We start from the raw sequence: 19,433 nt of genomic DNA, 5'->3' as shown, positions 1-19,433 counted from the left end.
AAACTGTATGTATTCTTTCTGCTGTTGAAGAAATGTATTGCTTGACGGTCATTTTTAGTTTTTTAATTATCTTCATTTCTTGTAGTAGTTTTTTGCCAAGCTGCCCCCTTGTCCGCAAAATTTTTTCTGCATTTTCCTTATGTTTTTGCAGTTTTTTGATTTTGTTTTCTGTTCTTACAAACAAGGGTTTCAGTTTTCCACTTTTGCTGTTAAATATTTCTTGGTGTAAAAGCTGTCCAGCCACAAAGATTACTTTTTTAATAGCATATCTCTTTGCGCTGTCTCCCTTATGTCCGTTACTGATATCTTCAATTGTGTGTTGTAATATAGTGTTTATAACATCTAAAGTTGCCTTGTTTTGCGGTCTGAGATAGAATTTTTTTATTTTTTGTTTCCCGATCGAGGTTTGTTGCTAATAGTCCCTCCTCTGGTGAATTTCCCAACATTATAATTGACAGTCCGCCTTGGAATTCCCAAATCCGTCGAAATTTGACGGTCTTTTCAGCTTTAAGAAGTCCAATGATAATACCTTTTGTTTCTACCGATAACTCTTTTGTTTTAGTCATTTTAAAGAATGTTGAAAAACCAGGAAAGAAATGGTGACAATCGTCAATAAGCAAGCGAAATTATTTACCATTGTTACACAAAATTAATTCTTGAAGACTAAACACCTTTAAATTTTTAAAATTTCATCAGAAACGAGCTGTAAACAGATTAGTTTTTTAGAAGAAGTGCATATTTTCACTACATTATTTGTTATTTGCAAGATTATTTTTAAATACTCAGTGTTTTTCAATGAACCATAGTTGATAGGTATGCTGTTTAAGCAAATATGCAATTTACAAAAGCGGTACAATCTAAATGTAGGTATAAAGATAAGATTTTTGTATCTAATTTAAAATATTAAAAAGAATACATGGTGGGCAAATACTTTTGAGCGGTAGTGTATTTAGAAAATTGAATACACGGTAATATGTACAAGGCATTGAATGTTCTAAGCATACATAATATACGGTGTGCAGGTGACACCCTGATAGCAGACAATATGAATGACCTTCAAAAGCTCCTGGACAAATGTGGAATGGACGGCCGACTTATGGGAATTAGCATCAATATAAACAAAATTCTAGTAATCACCCGCAAATTAGATGAGTTTCAGAATACGAACCTCTCATACGATAGTGAAGACATAAAACCAGTAAAAAGTTTAACTTTCTGAGAACTTGGTGATGATTGAATTCCAGACGTGGAAACGTTTAGAAGAAGCTCATTCATGAGATTCAAAAACGTCTTTACGAACTCTGACCTCAATCGCAGAATAGTTGCATGTAAGGTCAAGATTAAGGAGTACCCATTAAAAATGCCTTTTACTCATTCTAGGATTACCTTCGGTCCATCTTTGCTGACCGCCTGTCACCTGATTGTTTTATTCTTTATGTTGTGTGTTATTTTTAGTTACATTGTTAGTTTTGAGTAATTTTAGACATCCATAACTTTTGTTAGCCATACGTTTTATTGTGTTTTTTGGGTAAGAGTACCTTACTTGTCAACACTAATATGATATAACTAATTATCAGTAAGGCAGAAAAGTCCAATAAGAAATTTAAAGCTATAGAAAAGAGTCTTTAGATTCGACGCTTTGATTGCAGTTGAAATAAAGTCGAGTTTAAAATTGCGCTAAATTCAAATATTATGTTTTCCTCGCCACTGTCTGATTTGCGAGTTTACTGATATCCAATGATTTACCAATAACGAAATTTTAATTTAGCACAAATTTAAACATTGAGAAACTCTCCCCTAGTCACTATTCGTAAGAAAAAAGAAAGAAAACCAATTACTGTATAAATAAAATATGCTTTATTAAAAAATACCACCTTAAACAAAAACTAATAATTAAATAATTTCCTTGAGTGTTGTAGACCCAACATAAATAATCTTAATTTTAAGCAGGATTATCAAATGAGAATTTAGATTACACTGTATCAAAAATTCCTTTTTATCTAAAATAAAATACCTAGTAACTAACTTTTATAGTTTGCAAGTAAATATCACAATTTATATTCGCTTAAGGACAGATATAAAACTAAAATGAAATAAAATATATGATAGGCAAAAAGCTTTTAAAATAAAGAAAACTATATAGAGTTCATCAAGAATGTAAATAATAGGACGAGCACTTTAAATGTCATCTATGCATGTATAAATTGCACCTAACACGAGATTCTACATAGATTAATAATAGGACGGAAAAACTTTAAATATCTAAGTAGATACTTGTTAAAGTTTTTTTTGTTAGTAATTGAAATGAAATATTAAAAACAGGCAAGTATATATAAATAAATAAGTGTTTTTAGAATACATTCCTAAAATATAAAATATTTCACAAAAGTGGACCTAGCCAAAAAAATAAATTTATTTACACTTATTCTAATCAAATCTATAACTACCTATACAAATCAGTCATGGATTGTTGTGCTCCACACTTTTCCACTATTTCACTAAAAGTGGTTTTACCGACGTTGGTGGTCACATATTGGATACTTTTAAATAGTTGTTCAGAAGAAATGTCTTCTGGGAGTTTTGTAAGAAATTGAGCGCCGTGCAGGAAGTCCATCGTAAGTAGTATCGGTTGGTACAAATGAAGAATTCCTAAATGGAAACAGTTTATATGTATTTGTGAGATCAAAAAAAAGTTCCTGAAAGTACAAAATGTTCCGGTAATATATCTATTTTGTTACATAATTTTTTTATACAATATACATTGTATATTATATAAAAAATATAAATTGTATACCTCAATGAATACCTCATAAACTAATAGAAATGAGAGATTTGTCTGTTTCCTCTAAATTAATTTGAATAGGTTGAATTGAACTGATGTTACTCTATAAATTCATATAGAGGCTTGTTTTTTAGTTTAAAAACTATTTTATTAATGTGTTAGGAATTTTAAGTAATAAAAATAAAATGTGGCATCACTTTCCACATAGAAGATAGATTATTTTTCTGCATAATAAAATTATTATTTGAAGTTTTTTAAATATTTGAGGACAATAATAAATGTTTGGCAGGTGCAAGTTATGCAAATACAAGTTCTCTCTCGGAGGTGTCGTAAAATGTTAAAAAATGCAAAAATACATATAGAAATCAAATTATTGGGACTGCCCAACGAATGACGTTAAAAAGATTTGACAGTAGTTGAAGCCCACAAAACAAATTGTGCAACTCACGGCCTCCTTGACAAGCTACTATTGTTATTGTTGTCACTTGATACCGAGAATGTTATTTAATAGGTATTTATTGTAGGAAAATTTTCAAAAAGGTCATCTACTAAAATTGGCTCTGTAAAAAAAATAATGAATTTAAGACAATTTATACGTTTTCGGAAAGGGGAGTTAACAGGCTTTCATGTGAAATTAAAAATATTGATGAAGTTCTGTGAAAACCGCACATTGTTGTCATTTTTCGTTCTCGACTTATAAGCAGTTAAAATGTGTCAGTTTTTAAATGGACCCCTGTATATAAAAAACTCACCATATTTGGTCCCAACAATTTCAAAATCGAACACGTAAGCATGAAGAAAAAATTTGACTGCCTTTGAGTATTAAAAATGAGCCCCATTATTTTGCAAATTAAAAACTACCTACAATTAGTTTATACAATAAATTTGCTTTTTATATTTATATTTTATTTTTTACTTTATTTCTAATGACTAACATTGGTAGAACGTAGAACCTTGAGAAAGCGTTCATGGAATATTTGATATTTACATTCTCTGAATAGTCTCTCAGAAATTATAGTTTCCTAAAGGCATACGCGCGGTACTTTATCAGCAACTGTTATAGAACATGAGAATTGACATTCAGTGAACGTTTCAGGAAATCTCAAATTTCTTACAAAGGATTTAATGAAAGTCCTTTGTGCATTCGAAGAATATATTGCAATATTAACGAAAATTTAAACTTACCTATGGCGGTCCGAAAAACAAATTCAAAACCATCTCTCAAATAAATATCCCATATCCTACAGGCAACGTCCAGAGGCACAGCTTTAGCATACAATGTATAAATCCAATCGTGCAAATATAAATCTGGCGTTAAGCCGGCCCTTTGAAAATGTCCATATAATTTGGGCAAATTGCTGTTAAAGACCCGATTGTAGGCGTTATAATAAGCGTTCATTTGGGTCTGGTTGAGCGTGAACGCGGCCAAGTGTAAAGGTTGATTGAGCAAATTCGCGAAACACACGAACGCGTCTAATGGTTCCATGTTGAGAATGAGAATGGCCGCTATATAGGACATTCCCTGGACATATCCGACATCCGGTCTAGAAAAAAAATAAATTTCTTCTTAATTAAACCACCATTTTACTAACGTAAGTATAATAGTTTTAATTCCCGATTGGCAGCACTTAAAATTCATTACGTACTTACCTAAAACAAACATAAGCAGCCAATAATGAATGTAAAACATCTGAATAAGGTCCTCCCTGCTGAAATATACATAAATTAGGAAATGTTCTCGAAATGTCCAATTCTATTCCGTCCATGCTACTTTCCTAAAAACAGATTTAAGGCTTATCTATAAAAAGAAATAAATAAATAAACGTACTTGGTCAATTTCATATTCACAAGGGGGTGGTTCAGGACTGTTCAATCTATTTTGAGCTCTTGTTAAACAGATTTCGTATAATTGCGGAGTGATGTTCAAATCATTTCCTATAGCTAATCTCCATACTTTTCCTCTAACGCTCGATGGAAGACCTTGCCACCATAACTCCTGAGTTTTTTTGTTCTTCTCCCTAAAAGCAAAAATGAACCTTTTCTGCTGAGTTTTTTCTGCTAACCATTTTTGCCTGTCAAACACTTTCTTATTGATCTTTTTTATCTTGACTCTTACATTTGTATCCAATTAGGTATGACCTGCTGAGAAAAATGCTTGGCCGAATTCGCTTGTTGCTCCTCCATCTGAAGTTGCATCTTTTTCTGTTTTTCTTTTGCGGCACTACTTTTCGCTTCTTTTCGTTTAGCCGCGGCTAAAATCTCGTTGTACTCTTGAGCGTGTTTCTGTTCTTCCTCAAAAGTTTTTGCTGGCAAAGACGATGGACTGAAAATGTTTCAATGCACATTTTAATATTAATATTAATAATAATAATAATAAACGTCTTTTATTTGTCAATTATTTATAGAAAATATTTGAAATGCACAATTTAATCCTAATAGTAGGCGAAGTTTAGCCTAAGGCTACTCAAACTCAACCCTCCTACAGAATTATTTTTAAGTTTAACAAAAATAAATAAATATGCGCTTATAGCATAGAATAATTTTCCTACTTAGGTCTAATCATTTAACACCCTAGGTCACTGGCAAAAGATTAGCAATGGGTTAGATCATACTCATCCACTTGTTTAGTATAAATTATGGATTTAAATTTCAATTTCAATTTTTTTGTTGTGAACTGCTTCATGTCATCTGGTACGGAATTATACAATTTTATACTGTTATATAAAAAGCTCTTTTTAAAGAATGCAGTTTTATGATTGGGGATAACAAGTTTTTTCTTCTTTCTAGTATTTACAGAGTTAACAGCGGAATTAGTTTTGATTTTTGTTTTGAATGTAGAGGAGATATTTTTTCCTGAATTTATTATTTCGTGAATTTTTTTTTTTTTTTTTTTTTTTAATTTTTTTTGGGGTTATGTTGGCATGGATGGTTTGCAAAGATAAATATACAACATAATGGTTTGAAAAATATCTGAAAGAAAATAGTGAAAATAATTGTAAATACTGCAAAGAAAGGCATTGGATCCCGTTGTTTGTGTCCTTTGTGAAACTCGCTATCACCCAAGTTGTTCTACCAGGGTGGGAAGACTGAATAAGGAAGAAAAGTTCACTTGTTGTGGAAACCCAAAACAAAGTGAGGTTAAACCGAAAAAAGTCAGGAAAAACAGTGAAAGATCGGATATTCCGCAAGAAATGGATGAAAAGAAAATCAGGGGAATCATCAAGGAATCTTTTCAACAATTTTTAATGCCCTTAGAACAGAAAATTGACAATAAGCTGAAAGATGTTGAGTCATCAATACAATTTGTCAGACTCCTTTGAGGAACAAAGAAAGGGTTTTGATGAGCTTTTAATGGAGATTCAGAACCTTAGGCAAGAAAATGTTGCATTGAAGGCAAAACTGGCTACCCTGGAGGAGAGACTGGATGACATTGAGGTTGCAGAAAGATCTAATAATATCATTATTTCAGGTATACCTAAACAGCCTGAAATGAACACAAATGGCATTGCTTCAAATATACTTAGAGCCCTGAACTTGCCTCTAGGTAGGACAAGAACACTTTAGAAAGCTACAGGGTTAATAAAAATGAAGACGGTCCAATCTTCGTAAAGTTGCATAGCATACAGGACAAAAGGGATATTTTAAAGGCAATTAAACAAATTAAAGGCCTTACAACCAAAAAATGTAACTTAACTGGTCCTGATCGCAAGCTGTACATCAATGAAGACCTCCCCGTTCTTAAAAGGAACCTTTTTCGAAAAGCCAGAGAAATTCAGAAAGTTAAAGGTTACCGGGCTGCATTTTGTGTGAATGGAATAATTTATCTGAAAAAGACAGACCAGGACCGTCCCATCAAAATAAGGAGAGAAGAGGACCTTACCCAAACTTAGGTAAAAAGTAGATATAGGCTTACTTAGTACATAAGAAATTAAAACTTTTTACATTCACTGATCTTAATAGTATATTGGATAATTATAAACAAATCTCTAGAGTTACTTATACCTGTGATAGTTTGTTACAGACAAATTATTTTGATAATCATCTATATGATGTAAACATAATGAATGTAAACATAAGAAGCGCTTACAAAAATTTTAATCAGTTTCTTGTCTTTTTGGAATCGATAGATAAATCTTCTGATATTATTGTTATGTCTGAAACTCATAACATATACTCTAAGAGTGATTTTAACATACCTGGGTATGCAGTGTTTTTCAATGAGAGCATTTTAAACCGATGTGATGGATGTCTTGTTTATGTTAAAAATGAATATTTTACTGAATCTCGGGTAATAGTTGATGATAGTCTAAAGATTCTTAGGGTCTCACTGAAAAACAACTGCAAAAATGTAAATATTTTAGCTACATATAGAACGTTTTCTCAATCACTGCAAAACAATTATCTTAAGAGTTTGACCAGAATACTTCAATCTCTAAAGTTAGATCAAAACAGCATAAATGTATGGGTTGGGGACATGAATATCGACTTATTAGCTACTGAGTCTGATATAACAAATAACTATCTTACAGTACTTCAGGGAAATGGTTTTGGAAGTATAATAAATAACATAACAAGAAAATCTGAGCATACAGGCACATGTCTAGACCATTGTTTTATTAAATTTCAAAGCGAATTATTTGAAAATATTAATTCTGTTATTTTGGAGAACGATCTTACAGATCACTATCCTATTCTTATTAATATACCACTGAACAATGAAAAGAAAGACTTTCCACACAAAAATTATATTATCAACACTATTAATTATGAAAATCTTTCCGAGCAGTTAAATAATGAGAACTGGGATGATATTATAAGGGAGAGAGACATTGACATAGCTATGAATATCTTTATAGATAAACTAAAAGTTATGATTTCTAAGTCCACCCTTACTAAAAGAATTAAAAGTGAAAATAGGAGATTGAAACCTTGGATTACTAGTGGTCTCTTAATATCAATTAGAAATAGAAATAAATTGAAAAAAGAATGCACACACAATCAAAATAATATTATGCTAGTCAATTGATACAAAATCTACAGAAATATGTTAAGTAAATTAATAAAAAATGCTAAATATCTTTTTTATAAAACATTAGCACAGGAAAATGCTCATGACTCCGGAAAGTTGTGGAAGATGATCAAGGAAGCCAAAAACGATCAGGGTAATAGATCGGTAATTAATTCTATAAAAAATTACCTAAATGTAGAAATAACCAATAAAAAGGAAATTGCAAACGAATTTAATTCTTACTTTTGTAGTATTGCAGAAAGACTGGCTGAACAAATGCAACATAATGATCATGAGATGAACTGGAGGGAGGAGAGAGGGACGTATTAATTCTTTCTGAGCCCTGCATCAAATGAGGATATAATAGAGGCAATATTATATCCTCATTTGAAAAGGAAAAAAGGTAGTGGGTATCTTTCTAGATTTAAAGAAGGCCTTGGATACTGTGTCACACCAAATTCTTCTAAAGCGTCTAGAACAGATTGGAATTCGAGGTACGACTAACAAATTAATAGAATCCTATTTAAAAGAGAGAAAACAAAATACAACTATTCTAGATCAAGAAAGTGACAGCCTTCGAATGGAGTTTGGTGTGCCACAAGGAACAGTTCTCTCACCCCTTTCGTTTATTATATATATTAAGGGAATTATGAAGCTGTTAGACAATAATGCTATATTCTGCTTTGCTGATGACACAGCAATTATTTTAAGTGGCAATAGTTGGAATGAGGTAAAGATGAGAGCCGAATCAACTCTACAGAAAATTAAAATGTGGCTAGATAATAGTCTTCTTTCATTGAACATAGAAAAAACTAAATTTATGACCTTCTCCCTCTCTATTCGTTCCTTGCCTGACTTTCAAGAGCTGAAAATGCATGATTCTTTGTGTAGTAATGGATTAAACTGTAATTGTGAACAATTTCTAGAAAACCTTCGTTGAAGTATCTTGATGTAATCCTTGATGAAAACATTACTTGGAAGGAGCATATAAATTATGTTACAAATAAAATCAGAAAATTGATCTACAAATTCTATGAACTCAGATATATCTTAACATTCAAAACCTTAAAAACTGTTTGCTATGCTCTTGCTGAATCTATTTTGAACTATGGCTTAGTATTATGGGGGAATGCTGGCTCCTCAATACTCTCTAAGCTGCAAGTTACACAAAAATGGATTCTAAAGATAATGCTCCACAAAAAGAGAACATATCCAACAGATCTAGTATTTAAAGAGAGTAATGTGCTAAATATAAATCAACTATATGTTAAATCAGTAATTAGATTTATGCTAAAAACCAAATATTTCACAGATGATATAACGCATGGTCTAAACACTAGAAATTTATCACAAGGAAATGTACAACTAGAAAATCCAAAATACACTAGATGTAGAAATCACATTCATTGTGTTGGTCCAAAAATATTTAATGATCTTCCAAGAAATATAAAGATGCAAAAGTAAATGGATTATTATTAGTAATTATAGAATTTCCTATCTGATCTGAATTAGTCTGCCGTTCTTGTTGGAATATTTTGTTTTAATTTATATTGGTAGGGTGTATTAATGGGATAAAGTATAAATTTATATTCGTGTAATATGACCTCTTTTTTTATATTGTTGTTATGTAGGTGTGAGTGCACACACAATATTTTTATATATCATTGTGCACTGGATTTAGCAGTAGAAAACTTGTTTTATTTTTGTTTGAGGTTTAATAGTTTACGAATTTTGTAATTGAAGTTTCCGAAATGTATATATTTTTGTATCTACTAAAAAAAAAAAATTAATCGACAACACATATTTTGAATTTTTTTTATTCTATAGCTGTCACTCTGTCTAAGGAAAGGTCCGTAGATAAAGTCTGCATAATTAAAATGGAACAGAACAAGAGTCTCACATAATTTTTTCTTAAGTTGACATGTAGAATATGGCGGCTATTATATAATTATTTTAAAAAAGCTTTCTGTATGAGATTTTTTACATGCAATTCGAAGTTAAGATCAGTGTTAAAATAAGCTTAGATTTTGCAGAATTTAATTTTAAAGAATGCTGATCAGAAATTGTTGTTATTAATTAGTCTCCATTTATATTATCTTATGTACCAATACAATCATTTATATTAAAATGGCAATATAGCTGCGTGTCATCAGGGAAGGCTTGTGTAAATTGTGGGGTTTTTAATAAGTCAGCTGTATACACTAGAAACAGAAGGGGGCCCAAATTGACCCCTGCGGAACCCCACTGAAATTTTTTATTTAAAAGTTAAAAATATATACCGTTTTAATTGGATGAGGGCGGATGAGCTGGCAACTGAATGGACTGGTGAATTATTACATGGGACAGAGCTTTTGCCAAAAAATTTCCATACACTGCTGCCTACTTCTGTGCCATTGGATTTCCATGAAAATACATTCCTGAAATAAGCAGTTTATTAAATTAAGTTTTTTCTGAAGGTAATTAGCATACTTGGAAAAAAATTGAGTCAAACTCTTTTTCCTAGTTTTTTCTTGAGGGCAGTCATTGTCTTCTTCAAAATTTGACAAAGATCTATCTTCACTGCCGATAAGACTTCCTGATGTTGATGGCTCACTTAGGGTTGATATGGTACTTGAAAATGAACCATCCTGTATCCTTCTGTGGCCATATTTTTTCGATGGATCTATATTATCCTAAAATATTAGACTTGCCAATTTTGCGGTTTAAATTCAAATATTAACATATTACCTTAAATGCATCACCATTACTCAACTTATGCTTTAAATTATTGTCATGGGACAGATGAGATTCTTCTTCAATATTTTTGTCTGTTACCTTTATATTTTCTACAAGATGCAGTTTTTTTGTTACAGGACTATAAGCTAATGATATGTTTTTCAGTGCTTCATTTAATGTGAATTGTTTATTTGCAACATTCGATTCTATACTTGAGGTTTCAGTTTGAGTATTTTGGTTGTCTGCTACTGGCAGCTTTGTTCTTTCTGGACTTGAGTCTACACTTTTTAGCTAAAAGATTGAGCCTATATTTATAATGTGAATTTAATACAAGCATTATTTTGTGGAACTTTAAATAATTCTGACAAAAATGTTCAATTATTGATATGACTGATTTTTTTACTTAACTGTCCCCAAACCCACCAATATTATTATGAAAACTTTTCTATTATAGATTCACTAATGCCTGTAAATTTAAGCTGCATTTAAGAAATATATATATACATGCATTTATTTTTTTTTAACTAATGAAAAAGTTACAAAAACCTTTAATTAACAAGATCAAATGCACAGATATCTTAAGTGATTGTTTTACTGCTAAGCAACCAAATGCATCATGAAATTTTACAAACCCTCAATGAAGTAAAATTTTTGGATGTTACATTAGATCCCAAGTTGAAAATCTTGTAAATATTTATTTATTTACCAAACATTGTCTTAACAGGGAATTCCTAATAATAAGACAACATATGCTTAACAGGCGAAAAGTAATTATACAAAACTAATAAACTGAAAAAACTAAAAACTAAATACCTACTCTAGGCAAATTAGGTAAACAGCATATAAAACTTAACAGTCTACAAAAATTGATTTGACTCAAAAACAGCCGAAATTTTAAGCTCACAACTTCAGAGTATACTACAGGCAAGAGAGAATTAAAAAATTAAATCTTTGTAGAAGTAGTCTATGGTCATACCCCCTTGGAGGGTATATTCCATCAATTTTGAAGCACAGATACTTCAAAAACCTGCGCTGCACATATTCTAGTCCATCTATATGAACATTAGAGTTGTTGTTGCATAAAAAAATTTAGGCCATTATGCAAATTAACAAAACTGTCCAACCTTTTAAATTCTTGTTGATCTGATTATGAAATCAAAAATTTTCAAGGAAGATTCAAGAACTTCATCGAGGTGTTTGTTGAATGTCAATTTGTTATCAACTATGACTATAATTTTTAATATTGTCTGTTGCACTGCTCTTATGTATTGGCGTAATTTTAGAAATCTTCCAAACATCTGGAAAAGTGGAAGTTCTTATAGCAAGATTGAATATGAGGAGCAGGGGAGCTGTGAAACATTGTGCACAATCTCGAAGACTAAAACAAGGGATCCAGCCAGCTGTGTGTTTGTTTTTTATTTTTGCAGTGTAGTCTTCACTTCATTTTTAGTTGAAGGGTTTATTAATATGTTATGGGAGCAGGAATCCGGGCCAAGCTGGTCCACGTAACACTCTTAAAGAAGTTTGCAAAACCATTGACAATGCATTGGGGTGCTGTAAATGAGGCCCTACCCCGAACCACCAAAGCAGGAATTTGGGAATTGCTTATCCTTTGATTAATGTATTTCCAAAATTTTTTGGAATCATTTTTCACAGAAGATTCAGTTCTTTTAATATAGGATTTATAGGCATTATCAATTTTAATTTTTGTTAGTCTTCTAATATTAGAGAATGCAATATAGTTAGATTGAAGTTTATTTCTTTCACAAATTTTTGATAATTTCATTAGCATACCATGCAGGGTATTTTATTTTATATCTGTTGTATTTAAAGGCACCGTTTGGTCGAGTATGTCATATAGATGCTTATAGAAAAGTGATACTGCCAGATTGACATCAGTTGCAGTAGTTAAAAACTAAAAGCAGTAGTTTGAAAGGAGCCACATGATAATTTATTCTTTAAGACCAGGGAGACATTGATGCTGGGATGTGATTTATCTTCAAGAACAAGTGTTTAGCAACCTCACACTCAAAATTACATTATCTACAGGTTACCAATATGTTATCTTGGTCCACATAGTGGCTCTTAATATGTCTCAAATTGCATATCATGCTTTGGTTAATTCTTTGTCTCCATATGGCTTGCTTGCTTGAGGTCACTCTGCTCACACGGGCAGGAAATTCAGCTTGCAGAGGAAGGCAGTTCAGGTTTTGGCTCATGTTGGGTGCAGGGGTGAAGTGTGACCTTTTTTACAAAGTCTCAAAATTTTCACATTACCATCACGATTTATTTTCGAATGCCTGGTCTATGCTTATCACAATGTGGGTTTGTATGGTCTTGTAGCAGAGAACTTCGATGATCTCACTAGGATGCAAGAGTTAGTGATAGAAAATTTCAAGAATATTCTTGATATGATTAACTTTTTGAGAATGAAAGGGTTTAAGGGTATTAAGAATCATGAAATTATACACAAAATTATAAGAAGAAACCAGAGTGTTTTTGATTTAAGATAAAAAATGGAATTTTCTTCTTAACAGCAAATAATGGATGTGGTGATCTAATCTGAAAAAGATGAGGAATCTAGTGGCTCATGGAGTTCCTTGGGTAGTTCAAAATTTGACACTCACTAGTTAGAGTACAGGGATTGTATCTAAAATTGTGAGAAAGCATTTCATGACCGACAAATAGGCTTAAGGAATAATACAGTTTCTGAAAATGAATACAGTTTCACAAAATGAGAAGTAATAGAACAAAAAAATTACTTAACAGTTTAGATAACGCTCAGCGAGAATATTCTTTTCTTAAATCACTACATAGAGTAATCTCAGACATCCAAGTACTAAATAAATCTTGTAATTCTATACTTTGCAACCCTTTTCTATCAGTTGCCAATCAGACTCAGGGTGGTATTGGCGAAAAACTTAAAAAAAACTATATAAGTCATTCCTTTTAAATAAAGCTTTTTATGATATTAATGAATTTCTTAACTGTGATATGTAAAGTATCATAATGTATGTCTAAGGTTGAAAATGATATTTTAATTTTTGTGTTTTTTAACCTGTTTTATTAGGACTTTAAATAATGCAAACATGTACTTTTAAATTTTACCTACTAGTAAAGGTTGATGATAAATAAAATAAACATACATTGTATTCTAAAATTAAATGAGATAGGAAGTTAATTCCTATTACCTGGCCATAGACACAAGGTCATCATAAGAGGAATTTTTTTTTGTAAACAAATTTGATTGAGTATATTCATTACAATATTAATTACCAATTAATTTTTTTTTAAATCTCAAATCAGTGCTTTGATAGCTTTGGCCTCGAGATAAATAAACTATTTACACAGTGTTTACATTGATTGTAGAAAAGTTGTACTAAATAACTACAATAATATCGATATAACATTGGAAATATATATTTTTTTATAAATATTCAGGGGTATTTTACATTTCTTAATGAAAAGTGGGTAGGAACTGGAGAATCTAATGTCATCACTGAGGTTATTAAAACTTTTAAATTCAAGCTGTACAGGATTGTTTAGATCATGTTAGTTCTGCTCTGTGCTAAATATAACTTGGTGCACAATCTTGTAATTAAGAATTTGATTAATTGTTTCATTTTTGCAAGTATTTTCTATTTATTTATTTAATAGACAGAATCAACCCCATTACAAAAAAAACAATATTACAAAGTTCAATAGTTACACCTAACCATAACTTAAAATAGCTAAAATACAAATATGTTTTTACAGGCAAACCAACATAAAATCAACAGAAGAGTTTACACAATCTCTCTAATTTGATTCCTAAAACTAGACAAGCCAATGCCCACAACTTCAATATCCTCATGGTTGATAATATTTAAGGTTTTTTCGACAGGGGAGTGAGTGGCATAGTTGGTACTGTGAAAAGGCAAAGTAAATAGTCGGTTTCGTCTCAAGACTCTTGAGGGGACATTGAAGCTAATTCTACCGAGAAGGTCAGGGCATACAATCAGACCATTAAGAAGCTTAAATACAAAGATTAAATCACCACGAATACATCTTTCTCTCAATGTTGTCATAGCCAGCACTTCCCATGCATCATCATAAACATGATCGTTCGGTATTTCCAAATTTAATTTAAATAGACAAAATCTTAAAAACTTATTCTGAATCCTTTCAAGGGCCAGACAGCTGTTCATGTAATAGGGAAACCATATCATTGAGCCATACTCCAATAAAGAAACCACCAAAGACATGTACACTCTCTTACAGGTCTTGACTGATAGCTCTCTACAGTTACACAGAACAAAACCCAGAACCCTGGAGGACCTAACCACTATATTATTTATGTGTATATTAAAATTTAAATGATCGTCACAATAAATGCCAAGATCCTTGATTGTATCAGAATACTGAACATGGCTTTCCTCTATATTATATGATGTTAGAACTTTTTTACTTCTTTTGTGAAAACTAATATAATTACATTTCTTTATGTTTAAGAATAAGATATTGTTGACACACCAATCATTTAGCCTATTCAGGTCATTCTGTAACAAAATTTGGTTATTTTATATAAAAAATATCACTGTTTGAGCTCCAATACAGTTTCTCACTTTGATACATTTAATTCCTGATATAAAATATTTGTAGGTATAAGATAATTATAATTAAATAAGACTACGAAATTTAATTTGTATTATTTGCATTCCATTGAATTTTGTTTTTTCACATGTTCACGAAATAGGTAATAAATATCTCTAAGTGTGACAAGAAAAAAGCAGCATATATTGGTTTTTTTTGTGAGATATAATTTCTGCACTTATAAATAATAGGATTTATTTTACTCACTCTTTTATTTATGTGCATTTGCTAGTTTAGGTATTCATGCAACATTAGGCCTAAATATTTGAGAGATGACACTTTTTCCAATTGGATATTTATTATAAGATATCTAGCAAGCTTCTCATTGATTACTTTCTCATTTATTGTTTATTCTCTCTCTGTTTATTGTCTGTACATATTAAGGTCACTAATATGTATAGACAATAAACAGCACATAAAGAAATGATTCAAGAACCAAACCTTTAATTATGCCTAATTTAACCTATTTGGTGTAATTACTTAAATAAGATTTTAAAATGTTATAAGTTACCCCTAAAGCCCATATTACACAGTTTTCTCAAAAGCACTTCTATGAAAACCTTCTCAAATGCTTTACATAGATCGAAATGCAAGTAAAATGTGCATTTTTAAAGATGCCATAATCTATATGTTTATAATACCTTATCATATCTTTCGGGCCATGTATTAAACCATGTTTCGCTCGTAGGTGATCCCAAAGGAGACCCCTTTGGTGTCTTTGGACTACTACATTCTTTATAACTTTTTTGAACAGGTTCACCTTGTTCTAGTAACTTATGACTGGACAAATCTTCACTGCTCTTCGACAAAACGGACTTATATCCCCCATTCCGTATTAAATTTAACTTAAATCCGTTTTTCAGTAAATTCTTGCACTTTGATTTCTGTGGATGCGCCCACTTTTCTATCAGTTGCTGTCCAGATGTGTCCAGTCCCGTAGAGAGTGGGGAATCAGTCATGACACAAAAAAAAATTGTGCGGACAACAGAATAGTTTGGCGTGGTGCACGCAAAAATAACATTTAATATTATTCATTTAATTGCACCTGTACAAGTACAATAATAATGAAAACAATAATTACAAAATAAAAACGTCACAACACAAAGAACGCCATTTTATTTTTTTTTGACATTGACATTTTTGATATATTACAATAATGGCATAATTGACCATTGACCGACAGAATTCCTGGCTCTACAGTGCGTGAACATTCGGGGTAAATGGTTATTAAGGTGCGTACTCATTGAGCGAACGAAATCCGAATAATTTACTTTTACCTGCGTTCGGTCGGACAGCGGTACATCAAAAAGATTCGCAGTTCAGTGTAGACGGGATTCGCGGGTTTTTAAATTTTTTGGGTGGAACTCCGAATCCGAATTAATTTGTATTTGCAATTTGATGCTGTATTTCTAAGGTTCAAGATGTTTGTTGCAAGGACAAATGAACGTACACTTGATTAAATTCAAGGATATAGAAAGGATGACGTGTTATGGAATCCTTCCAATAATTTGTACCATAACAAAATTAAAAAAAAAAAAAGATGCATGGAAGCGATTGAGTGATCTGTTTGGCTGCAAGGTAAGTACCGTCAAACGGGGTTAAGTGAATCATAGTGGGTAAAATGAATTAATCGGGTATTTCCGCAAAAAAGTCGATCCCGTCGCAGACCTGCCCCATATAGTGACATTATTGCATCGAGATGACCTCGTTAGTATGTCTTTGTACGTGGTAGGGTGTGTTTCGCTGCTCAAAAAAATACACGTGAGTACCATAACGACATGTTCCGGTTAAACGATTTTTTTGTATTTTACAAAACTTTGGAAACGATTGGTTGCGGAAGTGATCAATATTAATATTTATTTACTTGAATGTAATTAATGTGTTTATTAGACATTAATAAACAAATTTGTGCTTAATTTTTGGTAAATTTTTTTTTGTTGAATTTTAGCATTTTTTTTTTCTAAGATGGTAACTTTAATGGGTAAAATGAATCATTTAAGTGTCGCTGTAAATTTATGATTAAATTTTTTAGAACTTTTTTTTTAAATAATTTTTAATATAAGAAATATTTTTTTATTAGTTTTGGTCTTTTTAGCATGCCGAGAATTTACAAAAAAAAATTGGGGCCGCAGGGAAAATGTAACTACGATCAAGAATATGTTCGTCGAGCAGTGGCAGCGGTTAGACGAGGTGATATGTCCATGAGACAAGCATCTGAAAGATTTGGTGTACCATTCAAAGAAGATATCATGGCAAACATTCTTTAAAATATGGTCGACAGCCTGTACTAAGTGGTGAGCAAGAGCTAAGACTAAAGGAGACAATCAAAATTTGCGCCGACTGGGGATTCCCATTAAAAAGTACAGATGTTAGAGCAATTGTGCAACAATATCTAAATAGACTAGGAGTAAGGGATTCCAGATTTAAAGAAAATATGCCAGGGATGGACTGGTTCAAAAGTTTTATGAGCAGAAATAAAGACCTTACCGTTAAGTTGGCTGAAAATACAAAACGCGTTAGAGGTGCATTAACCCGCGAGGTTATTCAAAAATATTTTGAAAAGACCAGCACAACTGTGATGTTTGCAATAGGCGCTGATGGAACATTACTCCCTCCATATACGGTATACAAGGCAAAACATTCCTATGATGGTTGGACAGAGGGAGGAATTGAAGGAGCAAGATATAACAGAAGCATGAGTGGATGGTTTGACTCTGATATATTTGAGGACTGGTTTAAGACAATTGTCATGCCTTATTTTCGAAAGCTTGCTGAGCGTAAAGTTTTAATAGGCGATAACTTAAATTGCCACATTACCACTAATGTCGTACAGCAATGTGAGAATAATGAAATTGATTTTGTCTTACTCCCTCCCAATTCAACTCATTTGCTTCAACCGCTCGATGTCGCGTATTTTAGGCCTTTAAAACCTGCATGGAGATCCACCTTGGAACAATGGAAACTAAAACACCGTGGAGTCATTCCTAAAACGGAGTTTCCAAGGCTGCTGAGACAGAGTGTGGAAAAGGTTGGCATAAAGTCGAAAGAAAATTCCATTGCTGGTTTTAAGGCATGTGGAATTTTTCCGCTCGATCCCAACAAAGTTTTAATTAAAATTCCACGAAATTTACACATCGATGAAAATGGTGAGAATAATGATCAGGCCTGGAGTAACACAATAATCAGTCACCTAAAAAATTTAAAAACTACCCCGAATCAATCAACAAAGAGAGGAAAAAAAATTATTATCGAGGCTGGCAAAAGTGTGTCAAGTCAAAGTTTATTATCAACGATAATAGATAAAACACCCACAAAAAAATCATCTAAAAAAAACATGAAAAAAAACGAAAGAAGAGCCCTGGAAATATCGGATGATGAGTTAGATCGAGAGTTAGATAAAGAATTTTCCCTAAGTGATTTCGAAAATATTGTTGAAAACTTTGACGAGTTTGATCCAAATCCGTCGACATCGAATGATGATACTTACATGATCGACACAGACTTATCCATGGAGCCAAGGATTGGGGAGTTTATTATTGCAAAGTTTCCAACCGAGAAACGAGATCGATTGTTTGTTGGCAAAATCGAGAATTGTTAAAAGAAAAAAGAATTTACTATAAACGCCATGAGAAAAAAGGGAAACTCGGAAAAGGGGTATTTTGTTTATCCAGAAATACAGGACCTTTGCCTAATAAGCCAAGACCAAATTATTAGAAAACTGCGTCAAAAGTCTTTCAAGAGGGGTAAATTTGTTTTTAACTTAAACAACGACGAATTTAAAAAGTTGGAGTAATTTCTTTTTTGTTAATTTTCCTATGTTTTGTATGTAGACTTAAGTTTTTTTTACCAAGAGTGCCATTTTTGTTTAAAGAAAAGTTCCTAAGTTTGTTGTTTTTATAAAGCCTTAATATTCTGTGATAGAATGTGTTATAGAATAAGACTTTGTTACTTAATCTTACTTTTGTTACCTTTAGAATAAAGAATTTGTTTTTTTTTTAAGTGTTTTTTTCCGTTTAAATCTTCTTTTTTTATTTTTTGTTGATTCATTTTACCCACATTATGTTTAAAGTGAATTTTACAGCACTTCTAATACATGATTCACTTTACCCCAAACCGGAGGGTAAAGTGAATCAGACTTCCCATGCTTAAATGCTTACAAGTTTTAACAAAATCTTTTAAGACGTTTACCAGAATCTACAATATTTTTTACATATTTTTTAATTTAATACTTTGGCAGAAAAACGAAAAAAACCACTTATTTTGATTCACTTAACCCCTTTTGACGGTACCTAACCT

General features: G+C 31.7%; 1 protein-coding gene across 1 annotated transcript; it reads right to left on the bottom strand.

Moving 5' to 3' along the window:
- Nucleotides 1–1,838: 1,838 nt before the first annotated feature.
- LOC126739610 (TBC1 domain family member 12-like) lies at nt 1,839–16,253 on the bottom strand. The gene is made up of 9 exons (XM_050445364.1): nt 15,779–16,253; nt 10,518–10,796; nt 10,260–10,462; nt 10,070–10,207; nt 4,899–5,105; nt 4,611–4,800; nt 4,433–4,557; nt 3,968–4,326; nt 1,839–2,649 (listed from the first exon to the last, which is right to left on the bottom strand). The coding sequence occupies exons 1-9, from the start codon at nt 16,094–16,096 to the stop codon at nt 2,444–2,446; spliced, it is 2,025 nt and encodes a 674-aa protein (XP_050301321.1). The 5' UTR covers nt 16,097–16,253; the 3' UTR covers nt 1,839–2,443.
- Nucleotides 16,254–19,433: the final 3,180 nt, after the last annotated feature.

The sequence above is a fragment of the Anthonomus grandis genome, chromosome 8 (assembly GCF_022605725.1).
Source record: "Anthonomus grandis grandis chromosome 8, icAntGran1.3, whole genome shotgun sequence".
In the NCBI taxonomy this organism is placed as follows: Eukaryota; Metazoa; Arthropoda; class Insecta; order Coleoptera; family Curculionidae; genus Anthonomus; species Anthonomus grandis.
Note: the sequence above shows the minus strand (reverse complement) of the source record. Positions and strands in the feature narration are given on the sequence as shown.

Bases quoted from the DNA above. Each gene is read 5' to 3' on its own strand.
- LOC126739610 (XM_050445364.1), bottom strand. From the start codon at position 16,096: ATGACTGATTCCCCACTCTCTACGGGACTGGACACATCTGGACAGCAA. The intron at 10,208-10,259 runs GTATGCTAATTA...TGCTTATTTCAG, and splicing joins TTGACTCAATTTTTTTCCAA to GAATGTATTTTCATGGAAAT. The intron at 4,327-4,432 runs GTAAGTACGTAA...TTTTTTTTCTAG, and splicing joins GCTGCTTATGTTTGTTTTAG to ACCGGATGTCGGATATGTCC.